Below are 18971 nucleotides of genomic sequence, written 5' to 3' on the forward strand. Positions count from 1 at the left end.
AAAAAAAAAAAAAAAAGCTGTTGGCGTTTCACAAGCTGGGCCGATTCGACGTGACCCCTGCCGGAGGTCAGGGTCTGTTTTCTGGCCCATGCACTGTAAATGAGTCCCACTGGGCTTCTAAAGGAGCTATTAACAAACAAACGCTGGCACGCCCATTAATTGCTAATGATAGGCTCTTTGTCGAGAGTTTCCCCTCTGGGTCAAAATGTTCAGTCAGCGGGATCTATCTCCAGGTCACATTGCAACTTGTATAATCGCTTGTGTGAAAATAATAGCCATTAGTAATCACGTGTCCGGTGCCGTGCGTTCTCATGCTGTGATGATTAAAAAAAAAAAAAAAGTGTGGGATCAGTGTGAGGGAATCTAAAAGAGCGAGTCGCTACCTGAGGCGGTCAGGCTTATCTGTTACGTTTGGCGGTGATTCATCTGATTTAGTGTCAACTTGGTGCTTATCTGTGCTCTCAAGTGGGCAAACAAAGATTTTTTTTTTTTTAATTAATCTGTTAGCCTCGGAAAAGACCAAGTTTGTAAACTTTATATTCAATAATTGGATCAGATGTGGGATTGAGGAATAACTTTGCTATCAATCTGAGTTTGATGACACGTTCACTTTATTTTTAAAATAAATGCTAAAAATTTAAATGCTAAAAATTAAACTGAGAAAATATTTTGGTTTAATTGGCCCAGATTAATTTACATTTAATTGTCTTCAATTATAATGGTCCAATTTCAGCACAACAAATCAAATGCTTTTGATTCATAACTCCTACCACCTTGAGAATATTGCACAGATGAAGTTCTCATCCAAAATACTTGATGCCATTTTTATTTACCTCACTGAAAATGACCCAGGAGGAAACGAGCAGCGCGAGTGGATCTCGCCACTTCATTTGAACGTGTCCGAATGTAAGTTATTCCTTTGTCTGCGTGCAGCTAATAGCGGGGAATGGCTTTCAAATGGAGTCAAACTGCCTCCAGAGATCCCTCAATCCACCGTCGCCATAAAGAGAGGTCTGAGGCCAGTCTAAATATTTGGTAGTCTTAGCAGGTTCATGTTAAAAGACGCACAAATGCCCTGCGCACACACACACACACGACACACACACTGTGAATGCACAAGCAGGCCTCGGCTGTGAAGTTGAATGGCATAGCTCAAAGCCTTCCTCCCCCTCTCCCCCCTTTTCTCTCTCTAAACCGCCAAAACCATTCTCCCCCCTTTCTCCAGCTCAGAGGAATTCATTAACTGCCTCTCCACAGAGACACTATGGAAATCAGGCAAGCTACAAAGGCGGAGAGAGAAAGAGCGAGTCGGAGAGAGAGAGGGGAGAAGAAGGTGGGAGGCGAGGGTGTGTGTTGAATGGGGTTATATTATCCTATTAGATGGTGGATATGTCTCGTTTCCCTCCCTGTCATGAAAAAACAACATCAATTTTGAGTGAGAAACAAGACTGAGGGAGAAAGCGAGAGAGCGAGACAGAGAGAGAGAGGTAGGGAATGCAGAGAGTGTTTAACGTTGCTCTTTTATCGGTCTGAAATGGAGAGTCCCCTGGCTCCATTTACCTTGGCAATGAGGAAAGGGCCACTCTCTCTATGAATGCCATTTAAAATGCCATGGAGATTAAGCATCCTCTTTATATTTTTCTCTCGCGCTGTCTCTCTCTCTCTCACACACACACACACACACACTTGGATGCATGCATGATATGCATTTAGGGAAAACACCTTTGAGCTGCACAAGTGCCCTATGGCGATACGAGTGGACCATCACTTAGCTCGAGTGGGCTTTAAGCACAGTAATGAAATCATTAGACCTCCCGCCTCCCTCCCTCCCGCCCTCTCATCTTTCTCTCACTCTTAGCTCATCGGGGGGGCTCCAGGATGATGATGAATCTGTATTTATAGGGATGGAGTAATTACACGGCTAACCTCGGAGGGAAACCAGGAGGGTCACAGGCCAGCGAGCAGGGCGCCGGGTGCTCTACCTCATTAGCACCATCGCGTTTTTTGCTATTTCCATGTACGAACTTCAACGAGCTATTTAAACTCGTATCTCAAAGCAGTGTTATCAATCACGGCGCATCTCGTCTCAAAACAAAAGCCCCTTCTTCTCAGGCAACATCTGTCATTTTCCACTCCTGAGCGCCAGACTATCTTATCCTTTCAATCTCCATCAATCCCACCCATCCCTGGTAACCACCCTCTGAAAATATGCTCCAGTGACTTCCGTTGATAATCACGGACATTCCTCTTGGACCTGGCCGGCCATATCAATGACCTACCGGTCCATCTGCCCGCCAGAGAACCGACATAGTGTCCAAATTGAGCCAAGATCTGTCACACGTAAAAATGCCCGCGTAAAGGTGCCAATAGTTTTTTTTTTCACTCATGCAAATGCATCCACGCTTATTTTAATTGGCGTATTTAACGGATACATTTGATGAGCGCCAGCAATGCATGTGACAATTACACGTGGTGCATTTCTCTCACCATTAATGTAGCACACACTTCACAGGGTCCTCCTCTCTATGACCATATTGTTAAAAAAAAAAAAAAAAAAAATGAGCGCACACGCAAGCGCACACGGGCGCACACAAGCGCGTACGGGCGCACACAAGCGCGCACACACGCACAAGCCACCCACGACCTGGGCTAACCAATGCACTAATCGCCTGCCCTGGGCATAGGAGGAGCTTGGAGCTTAAGTAGGCTGCCAATCAGTCAGTCAGCTCCACATCCAGAAAGCTCCTGCGGCCAAACGCGCGCAGCACTCCGCACTCGACGTGCCAAAGCCGGGCTTTGACTCGGACTGTTAGAAGCGCGCAAGTGGAAGCGTGACACTTTCCAAAAAAAGGGGGACTCTGGTGATTTCGATTTTTATTTTGAGCGTTTTCCATTATCTGAGATTTTTCCACCTTTCCCTCCCACTGCCGACTTTTGGGGGAGATTTTACTGGACATGGCTTTCCCTCAACTGGGGTACCCCCAGTTCCTCAACGCCGCCCATGAAGTGTACGCGGGTGAACGACCGGCTTCTAGTCGGGAAGGAAGCAGCGATAGCGGCGTGAGCTCATCTGCAACAGCCGCTACTGTCGGCTCCATGCTGGGGATGTACGGGAGTCCATGGGCGGCCCCCAACTACAGTGCCTTTCTGCCATATAGCGGAGCACCAGACCTCGCCCTCATCTCTCAAATGGTAAGACTTGTTGCGTAACATGACTGACATGGTCAATTTGCCTTAACATATGGCAATTAATTTACCATAATGGTGGACAGTGCAAGATTAAAAACGAATTACATGAGCAAATTGTTTAGTGTTTAAATGTAAGGATTATCATTGCAACAATTGAATTAAAAATGTTACTTGATTTTAAAGCAATGTAATATATAAGTATAATTTTGCACGTTTTGACATGATGAGAAGAAAATAAATCCTTACACACACACATAAAACCGATTTGTCTATGATAAAAATGCATTATTGCATTGACAAAAAAATCAAAGTTGCAACAGTGCAATTAAAAATAATCTCATCAATATCGTATATATATATTTTTTTTGCTAAAATCTAAAATTATTCTCACACTGCATTTTCCTAACTTGAATATTTCCCTCTAACAACTTGTCACTTCCAATTTCAGGGCTCCCAGTACGAGTTAAAGGACAGCCCTGGTTCCCATCCAAGCTCTCTACCTGTGCACGCCGCTCAAGGTTTCTACCCGTATGGACAGTATCCTTACGGAGACCCGTCGAGGGCCAAGACCGCCACACGAGAGACCACCAGCACCTTGAAGGCCTGGCTGCAGGAGCACCAGAAAAACCCTTACCCCACCAAAGGGGAGAAGATCATGCTTGCCATCATTACGAGGATGACGCTCACACAGGTAGGAGAAACAATGCATCATTAAATAAATGTTTAAAAAATTGAAAGGGGAAAAATGAGCTCTTAGTGAATGTGCGACATGCACAACGCCAAACTCTTAATTTTAACAGATGCATTTTTTAAAAATAGAGCAGGCCAAGTTCCATCTTAGGACAAATAATTTTCACGTATTATAAAACTCTCAAATTGACCTAATAAGACGCATTTCTGTGATGCAGGTGTCCACGTGGTTTGCAAACGCACGCAGGCGTCTAAAAAAGGAGAACAAGGTGACGTGGGGCCGCAGCGCCGAAGACCGTGACGGACGCATCTTCAGCAGCGACAACGAGGACGAGCAAGGCAAGAACGGCAGCGACGACGACGAAGACGAGGAGATCGATTTGGAAACGGTCGACATTGAAAGACCGGAGGAGCCGCGCGCCGCAGCGGAGCAGGGCTGCAGGAAGGGGGAGAAAGAGGCGGATGTGGCTGGCAGAGAGGCCGCAACGGAGCCACGGAACTCGGAGAGCAACAGGACGCTTTCCGTGGACGCGGCTGTGGTCAAACTGGTGGATCACTCCCCCAGCAGACAGGAGTGCCACAGACCACCGCAGAGCAAACCCAAAATCTGGTCCTTGGCTGAGACCGCCACAGCACCGGACAACTCGCACAAAGCCTCCCACGCGCACCACCCGGCTTTAGCGCATGCCGGACACCCGGCGCTTCTCCCGGGCCATGGGATATACACATGCCAAATCGGCAAACTCCACAACTGGGCCAACGCGGCTTTTATCAACGCCAACTCGCTATTAAACATGAGGTCGCTGCTCGGAGGAGCGCAGGCCGGACAACTGCCTCTGCGCGGCCCTGCGCTCCCCGCGCGTCATGACGCACGACCCGGACACGGAACTTCGGGGACAGAAGACGACAGTGACGGAGACTCGTCTGGAAGCTTTAGTCCAAAAAGAGATGGTACGACGACAGGATATTATTCCAACATTAATTTGTAAAATCACACACATTTTGTTGTTTTACAGATGATGACAGCGACCACAGATCGGATTCCCTTAAGTCTCCATTCCAGCTCATCACTGACAGGTAAATGACCTGCATTTGAACCATATTATGACGCTATCAAGCTCGATTTCTTGCCACATGTCTTGTGCTAAATGAACCCTCGAGCAGGGGGGTAAACACTGTTACACCTGACTGGCCATGGAGGCTGAGCTGTGAGCACATAAATCATGTGATTGAGAGGCCACTTTAACGCCTCGTCAGGCAGCAGGCTGCTGATGCGTCCTGCGGGGGCCTCGGAGTTATCTCCAAGCCGGGTCATTTAAATAATCTGCAGCCTCCCCTGAGTGAATGCAGTCAATGCATGTCAAAGAAAGCGCTGAGAGCAGGAATGGAGCAGAGGCTTTGAACAACACAGTGTTTGCCTTTTTAATTTATTGCAATTTGGAAGAAAAAAAATGAAATGCCATTGTCATTGATTTTTTTTGTCTATTTGCAATTAATTAATTTTTATATTTCTTTTTTTCCCACAACAGACCTCACCATGGCAGAGGAGCACAGCGAGCTTTAACATCAACATTATGAAAATACTAACCAACGACAAAAAAAGAATTTTATTTAACTGTGAACTATTTCAAAGATATTTTTGACGGGACGACCTGTTAAGAGTGTTACCGTTTAGCCTATACTTGTTAAAGAGATGTTTTCATGTCAACAATTTGCTTGTACCTCTCATTTCTGTATGTTCTTTTACTCTCTTACTGTCTCTTTTGAAAATTGTAAATATAGGATATGGATTGGTCTTTAAAGAATCTATTTTTCGGAAACTAAATAAATGTCATTATAGTCATTTATTATTGAAAAAAAAATGGCTTGGGTCTAATTTGAAGTGGAGGACTAAGCGGAGTGTGTGCGTTATCAAAGTGTGGTACAAAATTAGCCAAAGAATTTTTATAAAATATTTTCATAGTGGTTTTGCAAGTTTGCATCATTTATTCTTATTTATCCAACAAGAGCAATTTAAATACCCCGGATAATAAATGACAATGCTAACTTGACATATTTCGTTATTTAGTTAGCTTCACTCGTCTGCTAACAAAGTGAACTTACACTAAAATTCACAACCACTTGGAAGTTCCAGCAAACACTACAGAAATTGAAATCCAAGCTTTCCAGCCAGCCCCTATTTTTTTTTTTTTAAAGCTTTAATGTTGGATTACGCCACTCTTGGTGGCATCACTGCAATACCTCTGAAATATGGATCAGAAAGCGGGAAAGGCCAGCGGCCAGTGGGGAGGCAAAACAACTCCTGGGGTGGCAAAGGCCTGGTGGGTTGTGTGTCACTCCAACTCATCTTTTGACGTTCAAGGGCCTCCCAGTAGCGGGGGTGGAGAGGAAGATAGAAGAAGGTAGGGGGTCTTAGAGCTGTCGAGCATAAAAGCTGGATGCATGCGTGGCTCATGATTGGGGGAACCTGCATGTATTTAAATAGCAGATAAGACTAAACAAAAAAAATAATAATAAAAAAAAGCCATATATGGAACTGTGCTCATATCAGTAATTAGAATGAGTTGCATGAAGATGTGACTCGCTGCTGCCCCCTCACTCTGACACGTCATACCACAAATAAACTCCAAAGTTTTCAATTAACTGTGATGTAAATCCAATTTTACTGATCGCCATAATACCCAAAAAGGAAGACATCACCAATCAGCGATCAAACAAACAAGAACGGAATATGCATTTTATCTCCTGAAAATGCTCACGTTTCTATCCATCTTTGGATAAATGTATCAAATAATCCAGGAAGAAACTTGTGCCAAGAACACTTCATGCTGTCTTGAAATATTTTTCTACGCTTGCCAGCAACTAATTTCATCGCTTAATCGTCAATCAAACATATATGAATAATATATTTTTATCCAGAGTAAAAATGTGATCTATAAAACGGCCTTTAAATAAAATTCTTATTAATGTCGTAAGAGCCTCGAGGTAATTATGTATTTAATTGTCTTTATTTACACAATAATAAGACCGAATCTGATTTTAAAGCGGTTGACATTTCTGTTGGTTTTACAGATCTAATCGGTCCACGCACAATGAACGATCGGATCAGAACGCGAGTGGCAATAAACAGCACACCCTAGCTGTGGCGAGCAACAGCGAGAGCTGTCATTGATGTGAGAACAACATGGAAGGAAGCCAGACACTTGAGGCCATTTTGCCTTCCTCTGCCAAATCAGACAGACTGCCATCGGCACCGCTGAGGAGAATATTAGCCGCTCTCAATCTCTTTTTTTTTTTCCCGGCGCTTCATACCAGCCAGATCGAGCGACTGTCCTTCCAAGAACTCAAACAATATGTTATTCTTTCAAACTTGGATATCAGTGAGCGCTTGCACGATGGCACTGAAAATGACATCAAATGAGTCTTTCATCGCTGGACGCCGCATGTCCAAAAACAAGTTGTGCTATGAAAGGAGGCACAGTTAAAAAAAAAAAAAAAAAGAGCAGATCCAATATTTGATAAGCATTTCCTGGCTGGAGCTGCTAGAAACTTCCTCAAGTTCACACGACATGGCAGTTGTTTGTCATCCAACCTGCGCGGAAACTTTTCAGAAGCGGTGCATGCTGGGAAGAACTAGAATTGAGAAAAGGCAACTGGGATTCGAGCGTTCTCTGCGGAGTTTTTCGGGGGGTTGCTCGAGCCCCTCAAACTCTCAGTGTGAATCAAGTCTTCATTGGCGCTTTAGTATTCGTATATGGGCTCTTTGGTGAATTCTAATCCCTATTAAAGAGGCAGATTATAGAAGGGATTTGTCTTTGATTCTCCTGTCCCACTGCTCTTTTCTGTCAGCGGCTCCCTCTCGGTTTGTATCTTTCCCTCGTTTCCTTTCTCTCGCCGCTGATGGGATGGTCACGGACAGAACAATGATGGCCTCCGTGCGCGAGGGCCCCCGTAGTTGCCTGAATAGATTTGTTAAAGGACCCCAGTGGATGAGAGAGCTCCGGGCCTCGTGGACTAGCCCTCGTGCGCCCTTTTCGGAGGCGCCCGGCATGGGAGCGAGCTCCCGGCCGTGAAGCGCCGGCACCTTTCCTCTCTTCTCCGCCGAGGAGATAATCGGGCTTATGTAAAGACGACGTGCTCTTTTGACAGTCATCAGCTCATCTGTGATCCAATCAAGCCCAAATCCGCCATTGTTGGCCCCCTCAAAGTCTCTCAAATCCGCTTGTGCAGAAGAGAGGCGCTGCCTTCTTTATCCTGCCAATCACTCCTGACATTCCTGCCACAGTTGCCATGGCCTGAGGTCAGAGGTCGTGAAAACAGAGAGCATGAGCTGATTCTGGGAGAATGGCACGGGGCTAAAAGGAGGGACTCTCGCCGCAATGGGCTCATTGCTCATCCAACCCGGGGGGTAAATGTAGACAAGTTAGGGATGTATAGCCCCCGCCGAGAGGGCCAGCACGGGCAGGGGTGGAGAATGACTGCAGGATGAGGAACGGAGGGAAAACTGGAGTTGGGTTGGGAAGGGGGGGGGGGGGGGGGGGTCCTGTTTGATTGCCAAATAGGTTTTACAAAGGTCGACCTTCAGGGGCCAGGAGAAGAAAAGTCCAAGACAATGTCAAAAGGTTCAGGAGAAGAGATAATAAACAGAAGTTCATATAGTGCAAGTTTCCAAAACAAAACTGCTAAAAAAAAATAATCGAGCTGCAATGAATCCCAATATGTCATTGCGGGATAAACGGGGGCATTGGGTTAAATCTGTCCTCTTTCTGTATTCATGTGTATACATAAGTGAGCAAATGTTTAGCCTCGACGAGATATCATAGGGAATTTGCGCCTTTCACTCTTCCTCCGTAGGGATTAGCGGAATTAAGCGTTTAGCACAAAAGTATCACAACTCATGAGTAATTCAACACGTTCCACAATGCAGCAAGTTTACAGGCTGAGCTTTTTTTTTTTTTTGTTAGCTCGCAGCTGCGAGTACCTCAATGGCGAATATTCAGGCGAAATACACACGGCAAATACTATGAAAGGGAGGGAGTGATAAATCCTTTTTTTTGTGGAGGTCTAGCCATTCAAGACCATAATCTGAGGCCAGAAGCAGGTTGGGAGAAGGGGAGGGTTTGTGTGGTAGTTTTTCGGACCGTTGGTTACTTTCAGACAGGCGGGAGGGAACAATATTCATCTACGACATTTATATATGAAGCAACATACCTTTGGATTTTATTTTTCTATACTTAAAAACAATAATGTCAGTGTGAATTTTTTACTTTAAAAAAAAAAAAAGTCTGGGATCTGGCTAAAAAGTACAAAGCCCTCTCAGAAAAAAAATATATATATGAAACTCAATTTTGGGTGCTTCCTAATCTTATCGGTAACTAAATAACACAAAAATTCACAACGTAATTACACATTAAAGGCGCATAGTGTTACTTTCTCTCCCCTCTCAGTTACAGACATGCGCATCGACACAAAAAAAATGTGTGTGTGTGTGTGTGTGTGGGTGTCTAAGATAGACAGGGGTTAATATACTCCATTAAGCTCTATTAGCCTAAATGACTGGGCCAGATGAATGAGCGACTCGCATGTGTGTGTGTGTTTTCGTGCACACGCAGAGGAATACGGGACAACCTGCCAACTGTTTATCTGCGAGGCCCACACCCACACACAGAAGGAGGGTGGGCGGCGGGAAGCAGAGATCCGGTTTCCCACTGTCACAGATGCTTACCCGCCTCTCCATTACTGATGTGATTGGAGTGGACACAGAAAACTAGCCATCTTGTTCCCACCGGGCCAATCTGAGGTAATGATTGCCCCAGTTGGTCTCGCGGGAGAACGCCGACTCGGCACTTAATCGACTGCGATCACATTCAACCTCGTCGGTCGCTTGGGTTCTAGAGTGGATTAATACTTTGGCGGGTTTGATGGCACGTGATCAGACTCAGATGTGACACTCGCTGGGGGAAAGTGGGGAATGTGACAAACTGGAGAAAACAGGGATAGTCAAGAGCACCGCTGGTGGGCTCCGGACCTGGGAGGTCCTTCTCGAAATCTGCAACCACGTCATCCATGCATGGAGACAAGTGGAGGCGCTGTTTGGTGCTCGGGTTGTCACAAAAGTAAACGTGACCTTTTCACCTTCCCGGTCAATAAGAACTGCAAGTTGAGCCTGCTCCTGCCTGAGGCGAACACACACAATGTTGTATTATCGCAAACTGCCACAAGGTGGCACTTGAGTTCTAAGTACAACTACTCATCCAAAGCAGAACCACTTTAACTCTCACCACACGTGAGCGCCACACAGTCCAAAATCTTTTTTTCATGTCCAGTGATAATCCTTAAGTATTTAGAAAAATCTCTAAAATCACTTCATGTGTTCTTTAAACTCTGCAAAAAATATTTTGCTGTATCTTGCTGCAAGTTATAAACTGCAAAACCTCCCACAGCCATTAAATGTGACATTAAAACTCAAGCAAACAGTTTGGGATCATTTTGACTTTCAAAACGAGCTCATCGGCGGATCATCGGAAGATTCAAGGTGGATTTAAGTGTTTGTTAATGGTCTGTATTGGTCCCTGCGGGCCGAAGCTTGGAGGGCTGAATAATGTATGCCCGCTGCAGAAGTAATGAAGTGGAAGTGATGGGAGGAATACGAGTGTCCTCCCAGGGCTCAACGCAAACTGTACGCACACTTAAGAGCTGCCTGTAGCCTAAACCTCCCTTCTCTGCCTCTGTCTGTCTCACTTCTCGTCTTTCTCACACATACACGCCGCACGGCGGCTAAGAGGGTTAGCTTGTCTCTGTTCCCATTTGCTACATCATTGATGAGAAAAGCCGGGGCATTTATAGTATCCCGCTCAAGAGTTCAGTAGATGCGTCGCTTCCATAAGGATGCTATCGGATGAGAATTGCAGGAAGATATCTGAGGTGGTTTTGTTTTTGTGGACCACATCAAGTTAGATTTGCTGTTTGACATAGAGTTGGTAATAAAAAAATACATTATGGAGGACAAGAAGCTCCACAGTAAAGTCAATGTTGGGGTCTTATAAGGCTGCAAAAACAGTGATGGCGTGACATGAAAGAATGTGAACTCATGAATCGTCATGGCAACTGATTCTGAGAAGCAAGATGTTTTGCATCAAGGCATTGAATTCTAGGGAATTATTTGCTGTTGGCAGCTCCCATGAAATGCTTTGTGCCTTGTGCCAGTTGAGCTTCTGGCACTCGACAATTCTCAGTTTGTTCGGACTAACACGTGCGACTTCCCGGTTTAGTTATGAAGCACCGACGCCATTTTTTGACTTGAGCTAGGACAATTAAAAAGTGCTAAAAGTCGTTACATCTTGCAATGGTGATCAAAATGTTTGACAGCGAGAATCCGACAAGTGTGGCTGAGAGCTTCCAGGGAAGGAAAACTTATTTTTTTACCCCCAAACACAAACATCATGTGGTCGGTCAAGTGACAAAGCCCCCCGAGCCGACTCCGTTATACAAGTCTTATTTGAAGAACAAAAAAAAGTGTGACTTTGTAGCAGAGACACAAAGTCTACGACAAATATATAGATGACATCGGGAAAGCGTGATTTATGAAGAAATATAAAATTGCTCTAAGGCCAAAAAAGCATCTGCATGTTAAACAATGATTAAAATTGCATCAAGCTCAGACTTTCAGCTAGAAAATATTCAAATGCGCCACATTGTGATTGAAGGAACTTGCGATTGGAGTTGTTTGGGCCTCTCCGGCAAACAACACGCCGCCGCCGCCGCTCTCCTCACGCATTAACACGCTTCTATCATTAAACCCATTGTCCCACCTCCTGCATAATAACTGCGTCGGGATGCACGGAGGGTAAAATAAGAATGTAGTTTTCCTCGTCCTTCTCACCCGTGGAGCCTTTTTTTGAATGAATGATTGATGTGAGGGAAGCGCGATCAGAAAGATCTAATCACGGTCTAACGAACGCAGGGGCTTAAGAAGAAAAAATTATATATACTTACTGGAAAAATGCCATCAATTTATAAAGACTGTGTATATTAATATATAAGTAGCTCATTGAATATTCAAAACGAGAAAAATAAAGCTTTTGAATAGGCTTTGTGTATATGAAGACGAGAGGGACGCAAGTTTTCCCGAGCAAGGAGTCGCTCGTGTTTGTTGTCAGCGGCAAAACAAATTGCTATTGTCTTTGAGTGGCATCTGTTTTGTGCAACCACGCCGCACGAAGATAAGTTCATTCCCCAGCTTTGAGCGCAGATGAGCGTGGCGACAGTTAGTCCGTGTTTCACTATATGAGCACCTTTCACGGGACAAATGGAATGTCAATCAAGGGAAGGTACACAGATGCAGCATCCCCCCCCGAGCCCCGCCCCCTTTCATTCCTCCGGTGGGGCCGAGGATGCTTTCTGGTGATGCGGCTCTGTTGTTCCTGCATTACTCTGGTTGCACTGGGAATATTTTGGCCTTTTACCCCTTCGAATCCCCCTCGCTCCGTTTTACTTTTAACCAATTTTCCTGCATGCTTTTCAAAATTCAATACTTTTGAAGTTTCCTTAAATGTTCTCTACAAAAAATGCTGAGCAAGAATTAATTTCTTAGGGTAATTTATGTTACCCTATAAATAAAATTGTGACATATTACAATATTGAGTAAAAAGCAGTCGAGTGTGAATTTGATCACAACATTTAAGGGTTTATTATTAAAAACATGACAAGTCATCCACTTGGTAAATGTGCTTACTCGAGGGAATGCGGGCTGTTTATTCTTTGATTAATTTGCTTACTCGACCCCCCCCAACTCGTGAATGAGTTGATGACAGGGAGATTTCTCCATGGTGACAAGTTATCTCAACTACAGGGGCAAAACGATTATGCTAATAGCAGGTTGTAGTCATCAATCATCTCGTGTCAATGTGCTGTCAAGCATCTCGAGTTAAAGCAATGTGTGTGTTTATTTGGAAAAATGGAATTGATGACATTCTAATTACGCCCGGGGCTTTTTTTTCTGCGTGGTTTCTTATTCTTGAATAAGAGCTGAAATAAAGAGAATTAATTATCCGAGGGGCTTCTTGTTCACGTGAGCCCCGAACGACGCGCACTGAGTCCAGAGTGACGTCACAGAGGCGCGTCTTAAATTGGAAGTGCGTCGCGCGGGGAGGGCTTCTTGGTTTGATCTCTCACTCATGCGCTCACGCTGTGGATCGGATCTTGTGGTAGCGGGGACGCACTTGAGGCTGCGACGGTTCAGAGAGCACTCCAGGAGGGGGGGCTGCCCACCGAGGGAAATTACTTTTTCCCAACTAATTATCGCCATTTTGAAAATGAAAGTGGTGCGTAAACGTCTGCTTGCTGTGCGTAAAAGCCAGCGACCAACTTTGGATTAGTCGCTAGATGGAACTAGAATTCTTGATTTTATAACTCAATTTGTCAGAATGTCTACGTAGGTTTGGATAAGTGTCTGAAGTAGATTTTTTGTTGTTGTTTTGGAGCTTTTTAATGCTCTGATCTGAATTCAGACATGGCTTACTCTCAGCTGGGATACTCCTACTCTACTCCATCACAGGTGAGTTTATTTTTAATTTTTTAATTCAACTTAACATTTTATTATTTGCACAAAAGATAAAAATAATGATTTTGCAATTCTTTCTGAAGTTTCTTATGACTACAAGCCCCTTGGCTGGCTGTCTGGAGCCGGGATCCCCTCCATCCCACCCCGCGTTGCGCTCCCCGGTTCACCATCTCACCTCTGGCGGCAGCATCGGCGTTTGCAGCCCTTATCCAAAGTGCCAAGCTTACTATAACACATGCTCTGGTGACCCCACACCTCTCTATTCCAGGGTGAGTTATGCGTTGACAATTCAAGATTGTAGCCGCTGATTAAATGTAAAGGATGCTGAGTATGTGTCACCTGTAATTGCAGGGACCATTGCAGCCTAAAGGTATGCCTGCATCTGTGCACATGGGGACCTCTCAGACAGCCTGCTATCCGTATGATTACACATTCGGCCATTATTCTTACGACAGATATGGGTAAGAATTTTAAAATGGCTACTTATGGTTGTCTTTAAGTCCAAAGTCATCATAATCTTAATTATTCTTCAACTTTTCAGTTACTCGTCCACAGAAGGAGCTTCAAGGCGTAAAAACGCGACCCGAGAAACAACCGGAACCCTGAAGGCCTGGCTGCAGGAGCATCAGAAGAACCCTTATCCAACCAAAGGAGAGAAGATCATGCTGGCTATTATCACCAGGATGACCCTCACACAAGTGAGTACGAAACACAGGCCTCAGGCAAAAAAAATGTGAAAGTTGGTTTGTGTGACATCACTCATTTTCTGACATTTTATTTCTTCAGGTGTCGACATGGTTTGCCAATGCCCGCAGGAGGCTGAAGAAGGAGAACAAAGTGACGTGGTCGCCGCGAGCTTGTAAAAGCTCAGAGGACAGAGGTCGTGATGAAGACAGTGACGAAGCCGAGAAGTCGCTTAAAGGAGATAAAGATCATCCAGGTGAGGCCTCCTAAATAGATTCTCGTTTGATTTCAAGTCAGTTTTTTTCTTTTTTAATCTTGGATATTCTTGCACTTCTCAGATCAGACGTCTGCCGACTTACAGAGCGATCTGGAAGACTTTGACCTCCTGGAGTCCGACGCGTCCGACTGTGAACCAAAGCCGCAGTTCATACCCGAGGACAATGAAGCCGATTCTAACCTACCACACGCTCACCTCGCGTACAACCCAGAGCCAGACAGATCATCCCCAGACTTCCCGAAAGACCAGAACGCTTTCTTTCCGATGCCAGATGTGCACGGAACAGACAACAAACCCAAAATCTGGTCCATCGCTCACACCGCCGTGTCTCTGGATCCCGGTTTGGAACCCGAATATCCGCCCTGTATGCTGTCGAGCAGCTCATCATCTCCCGGCTTCCCGTCAAACATGGCGCTACCCAAAGCGGACAGGACGCAAGAATCGCCAGTGGACACACTCAGGGAGTGGGTGGATGGCGTTTTCCACGGCGCGCCGTTCCATCAGTCGAAAGCATCCACGGCGTGGAAAGGTTTCAACGACACAACCGTGAGCGACAGAACACAAGGACAAACCTTCGAACTCATTAGATCGTCTTTGTAGACGCCGAAGCAAACTTTTAAAGCCTCCTGGACTTATTGAGTAAAATTTATATTTTAGTGTTGTGACCAATCAAGTCTTCACAAAAATCCACATTGTTGTATATCACCTCTAACATGCACAAAGGATCCGTGGCGAAAAGTAAGAAGAGTGCTTGTTTATAATTTCCAGTTTGACACATCACAAAAAAAAAAAAAAAAATACATGCCATGAGATTATTAAATCACTATAACTCAATATTTGACCTAGACTACTTGACTTAGAGTTATTTTATCTCAACATCCTAATTCACCGAAACAACATCTTACTATTTGAGGACAACAACACTCCTGTCTGTTTGCCTTCTAAAGTTGTGGAAAAGCCTGAAAAGACACTTTGCTTTGTTACACAGGACTTGAGTAAAATATCGATGAATGATGAATAGATATGCGCATAAAGCAGCTCCAATAACTTTTTTTTTTATCTAATTCTAACATCTGATTAACACGAAATTAGATGACATTCACAAATACTGCAAGCCACAAGAATTAAATGTTGAGTCACTAATATTACAGTTCCTAAATTTTCTAAATCCACTAAAACAATGCGGTGCGTACTTCGTCGGCCAAGTATGCGTGTGTGTGTGTTTCAAGGGAGTGAAATGGGGGAAGTGGATTGTATTCAGCCGTGACTAATGGAAACACACAGAGGAGGGTGCTGCTAAATTGTTAAATCGATGCCACTTCCAGCCGAGCTCCAGATATAGCCGCAATCAGCCATGCGTCCCCTTTCATTAGGCATCTTTTGACTTTGGCATCCTGGGAATTCCGCACAACGCTCTACCAGTTTAAAAAAAAAAAAAAAAAAAAGCCTCATAAAAGTAATTTAAATTAAGCATGATAGAAATAAACAATGCAATAAGCAAGGCATCATTGGCAATAAATGGTGTGAACGGAGTTCCATCTGCTTCAAATATTACATGGGGAAAAAAAAACTTGTCAAGTTTAGCACTCAAAGCACTTAAAGTAGCGTTTTTCTAAAACACAGCACAACAAGAAACTGCCCCCTCCCTCACCACCACCATTGTTCTCCTGTTTTCGATTTAGGAGCAGTGATAAAGTATTTATCAGAACAGAGGAGGGATCTTCCCAGGCTTTGTATGGAATTAACCATTTTACATTAAATAATTCAGGATGAATTCATCCGAGAATTTCATTCTCTTTCTGCTTCATAAATAAATAAGAGTCGAGATGATAAATAATGACATCTGACTTCTTATTTTTGTAAAGTTTTCTTCCCTCTCAACTCGCTGACAGGAAGTGGCTCCAAGGCAGATACGATTGTGCTCATCTCATTCACTCGCATGATAATCGGAAAAAATATCGTTTGGAAGTCTTTAAAAAAAAAAAAAAGGAGTCATGAAGGATATCACATGGCAACCAGATAAGAGGCTGACCCTCTTGTGAGTGGGGTTAAGAGCTATGAGTGCCTTCACTCTCGCTACACTTGGAGGCGGAACTTCCCTCGAGAGAATAGAAACGTTTTTCACGATTTACTTAAGGGCATTAAAAAGCAATCTGACAACACCGAGTTAAAACACGTGTGTGTAGAGTGTCGATTTTATTTTACTTAGTTGAGTGACGTGAATAATTTGAACTGCTAGATAATTATATTTTCAATTGAGTGGTCATAAAAGTCAATATTAGGCGTAGCTGCATTTTTAGCATGTAAACTATTCAAGTTTTCTTTCACTGTTATCCTTCTCACATTGTGATTTGTCGCACTGACCTTTCACACTTCCTCCAGGAATCGTCGCGGCATCTTCTCCTCTTGCTCAACTCCTTCATCCTCTTGGAATGCGTCACCTCACCTGTGGGAACACGAGCGAGACACACAGTTAGCCTGGCACAAAGCTTTGGATGCTCCCTCGGCCATTAAATCTGATTAAGTCACATTGTCTGTCTCACAACAACTGTCCTCTGTGGATCAAGTCGGGAATGACACATAGGCAAATGAAAACGATTTTTTTTTTTTTGCAAGCATATGACATAGGCAACTGAAAATGATTTTTTTTTTTTTTTTGCAAGCACCATATATGAAGGCCTAGTTTAAATTGCATTGATCTACTTTTACTTCCTATTGAAATGAATGGAAATGCTATTAATTTACTCCAGCACCCTCCCAAAACATTTTGTAGCATGTTTTTAAAATTTAAATTTATACTCTATTGTAACATATAACAATGCAAAAGAGAATTAAAAATATATCTACCTAATTTCCCCTTAACTTAAAAATAAATGTACAATTATTTGATCTAAAACAACTTTTACTTAAATTACTGTTTTATCCCTCCAAAATCACAAGTTTTTATTTTTTTATTTTATAGCTCTTTGCTGGTTCTCTCCTCCATCTCCGACTATGGAGAGCTTACCTAACCAGCGAGAGCTCTGTGGAACTCACACACACTTTCCAGGCTTCCTTAACAGCACAATGCCACACTATGACCTAGTTTTCTTAACCACAATATTTGAGCACTGTTAAAAAAAAAAAAAAGGCAAGATCCAATTACTCCTGTCCACACCTTCTGTCAGACGCCTGTTTGCCTTCCGCACTTGCACAGGTTGGCATACATATACACAGCTCCAAGTCTCTTGTGTCTTGTCACACACACACTTTGGTTTTCCATGACTATCAAAGTGCTCAGTGCAAACTCCCTCCTCCAAAAAGTGTCACATGTCGCCAGAAGTGTCTTGCACCCCGCCGTTACGCTCCCGGCTGCTGGCACGAGAACAAGTCATTATTTCCACGCTAAAAGGTCAGATGCTCTGTCACCTGACTCCAAAGTGGAGCTCAGCCGAGTTGCCCCGAGACAATGACCAAAGGTCATTTTTTTGGTTTGCCGCCTTGTACGATGAGCGCGGATATGAAGAGGATGGGCTGCTCCTAGATCTGCCTAAAGACTCCACTTTTTTTTTTTTGGTCACCAGACAGGGAGGTTCAGATAATTGGCTGCAGGCAGCTCCATAATGAGCCAAGAGGTTTGTAAAATGACACATCTTCAAGGGGAAATATTTTAATGGGGCAATTATAGCGATGAGGAGGATGTTTTGCACAGAGTGAGGGATTGTTTTTGTTAAGGAGCTCACTGGCATTTTATTTCATGATCCAAGAGTTTTTTTTAAGATCATAACAGCCCTCAGATAAGTGGATCTTAAAGATGACCGAGGGCCACATCACACACAACCTTGGCAGATGTGAGATCTGCTGTGGGCTTCGTTTAGGAAGATTAAATTAATTAACAAGTACTGGCTGGAAAGGATACGTGCTATTTTATTCAGTGCAATTCATATGCTCAGTTTCATCGTAAGATTTTTTTGCCCCTGGCATCGTCTAACAACTCAACGGAAGCTCCACCTCTGCTCTGACTACACCAAGCAGTCAACTCTGACACGGGCCAGGCTTCCCTGCGTCATTTTTAACAATGCACCTCTTCCCCACGCTTTCACTCATCCACAGCAGTCTGACTATAGATGAGGTTAACTACAAGCACAAGCCTCACTTCCCAGAAGTCACCAGGGCCAATTATATCTGGCTGACTTATCCCCCCGCCTTAACCTGAGCGCCACAGCGTGGAAAATGCAGCTCCACCGGCTGCATCACTGGGGACAGAGCAGACTAGTGCTGTCTGGAGTGCAAGTGCGGGCCAATTTGGCATGCAGAGGTCTGTGGAGAATAAGCTTGATGAAATATATATATATGATCTTCTTCAAACATGCATTGTTCCGCACTACTGTTTCTTATTTTCTGCCCCTGATGTCCTGCAGTTTGAACGGAGCAGTGCAAATCAAAAGGGGGTTTCAGGAGCCCCGAATATGAGCAGGAATAATTCCCAATCAGAATGCTGTGGCACATAAGAGAGCTAGGTTGGTGACAAAACAATTATATGCTCTTCCATTTGGTTCCACAAGGAAGAAAAGTATACACACTTGTTGC

The 18971-nt window shown here is 44.1% G+C and overlaps 2 protein-coding genes and 1 long non-coding RNA gene across 6 annotated transcripts in view; 2 read left to right on the forward strand and 1 right to left on the reverse strand.

Annotated features, from left to right (window-relative positions):
* The window catches only part of LOC125986623 (uncharacterized), a 60823-nt gene extending 43877 nt beyond the window's left edge, over positions 1–16946 (reverse strand). For 2 of the 4 annotated variants that reach the window (XR_011085763.1, XR_011085760.1), the window contains exon 1: positions 16767–16946. This is a non-coding gene — a long non-coding RNA (uncharacterized lncRNA). The remainder of the gene's footprint in view (positions 1–16766) is intronic. The other 2 variants (XR_011085761.1, XR_011085762.1) reach the window with 2 other exon arrangements.
* irx1b (iroquois homeobox 1b) lies at positions 2643–5847 on the forward strand. Its single transcript, XM_049750358.2, has 5 exons — positions 2643–3192; positions 3638–3880; positions 4098–4830; positions 4896–4956; positions 5409–5847. The coding sequence occupies exons 1-5, from the start codon at positions 2956–2958 to the stop codon at positions 5455–5457; spliced, it is 1323 nt and encodes a 440-aa protein (XP_049606315.1). The 5' UTR covers positions 2643–2955; the 3' UTR covers positions 5458–5847.
* irx4b (iroquois homeobox 4b) lies at positions 13038–16213 on the forward strand. The gene is made up of 6 exons (XM_049750359.2): positions 13038–13435; positions 13525–13710; positions 13793–13902; positions 13983–14139; positions 14228–14381; positions 14464–16213. The coding sequence occupies exons 1-6, from the start codon at positions 13391–13393 to the stop codon at positions 15000–15002; spliced, it is 1191 nt and encodes a 396-aa protein (XP_049606316.1). The 5' UTR covers positions 13038–13390; the 3' UTR covers positions 15003–16213.
* Positions 16947–18971: the final 2025 nt, after the last annotated feature.

Source organism: Syngnathus scovelli, chromosome 19 (genome assembly GCF_024217435.2).
Source record: "Syngnathus scovelli strain Florida chromosome 19, RoL_Ssco_1.2, whole genome shotgun sequence".
In the NCBI taxonomy this organism is placed as follows: Eukaryota; Metazoa; Chordata; class Actinopteri; order Syngnathiformes; family Syngnathidae; genus Syngnathus; species Syngnathus scovelli.

Coding starts and splice junctions, on each gene's coding strand:
- irx1b (XM_049750358.2), top strand. CDS start 2,956: ATGGCTTTCCCTCAACTGGGGTACCCCCAGTTCCTCAACGCCGCCCAT. Junction 3,193..3,637: donor TCGCCCTCATCTCTCAAATG/GTAAGACTTGTT, acceptor TTCCAATTTCAG/GGCTCCCAGTACGAGTTAAA. Junction 3,881..4,097: donor CGAGGATGACGCTCACACAG/GTAGGAGAAACA, acceptor TCTGTGATGCAG/GTGTCCACGTGGTTTGCAAA.
- irx4b (XM_049750359.2), top strand. CDS start 13,391: ATGGCTTACTCTCAGCTGGGATACTCCTACTCTACTCCATCACAG. Junction 13,711..13,792: donor CCACACCTCTCTATTCCAGG/GTGAGTTATGCG, acceptor CTGTAATTGCAG/GGACCATTGCAGCCTAAAGG. Junction 13,903..13,982: donor TATTCTTACGACAGATATGG/GTAAGAATTTTA, acceptor TCAACTTTTCAG/TTACTCGTCCACAGAAGGAG.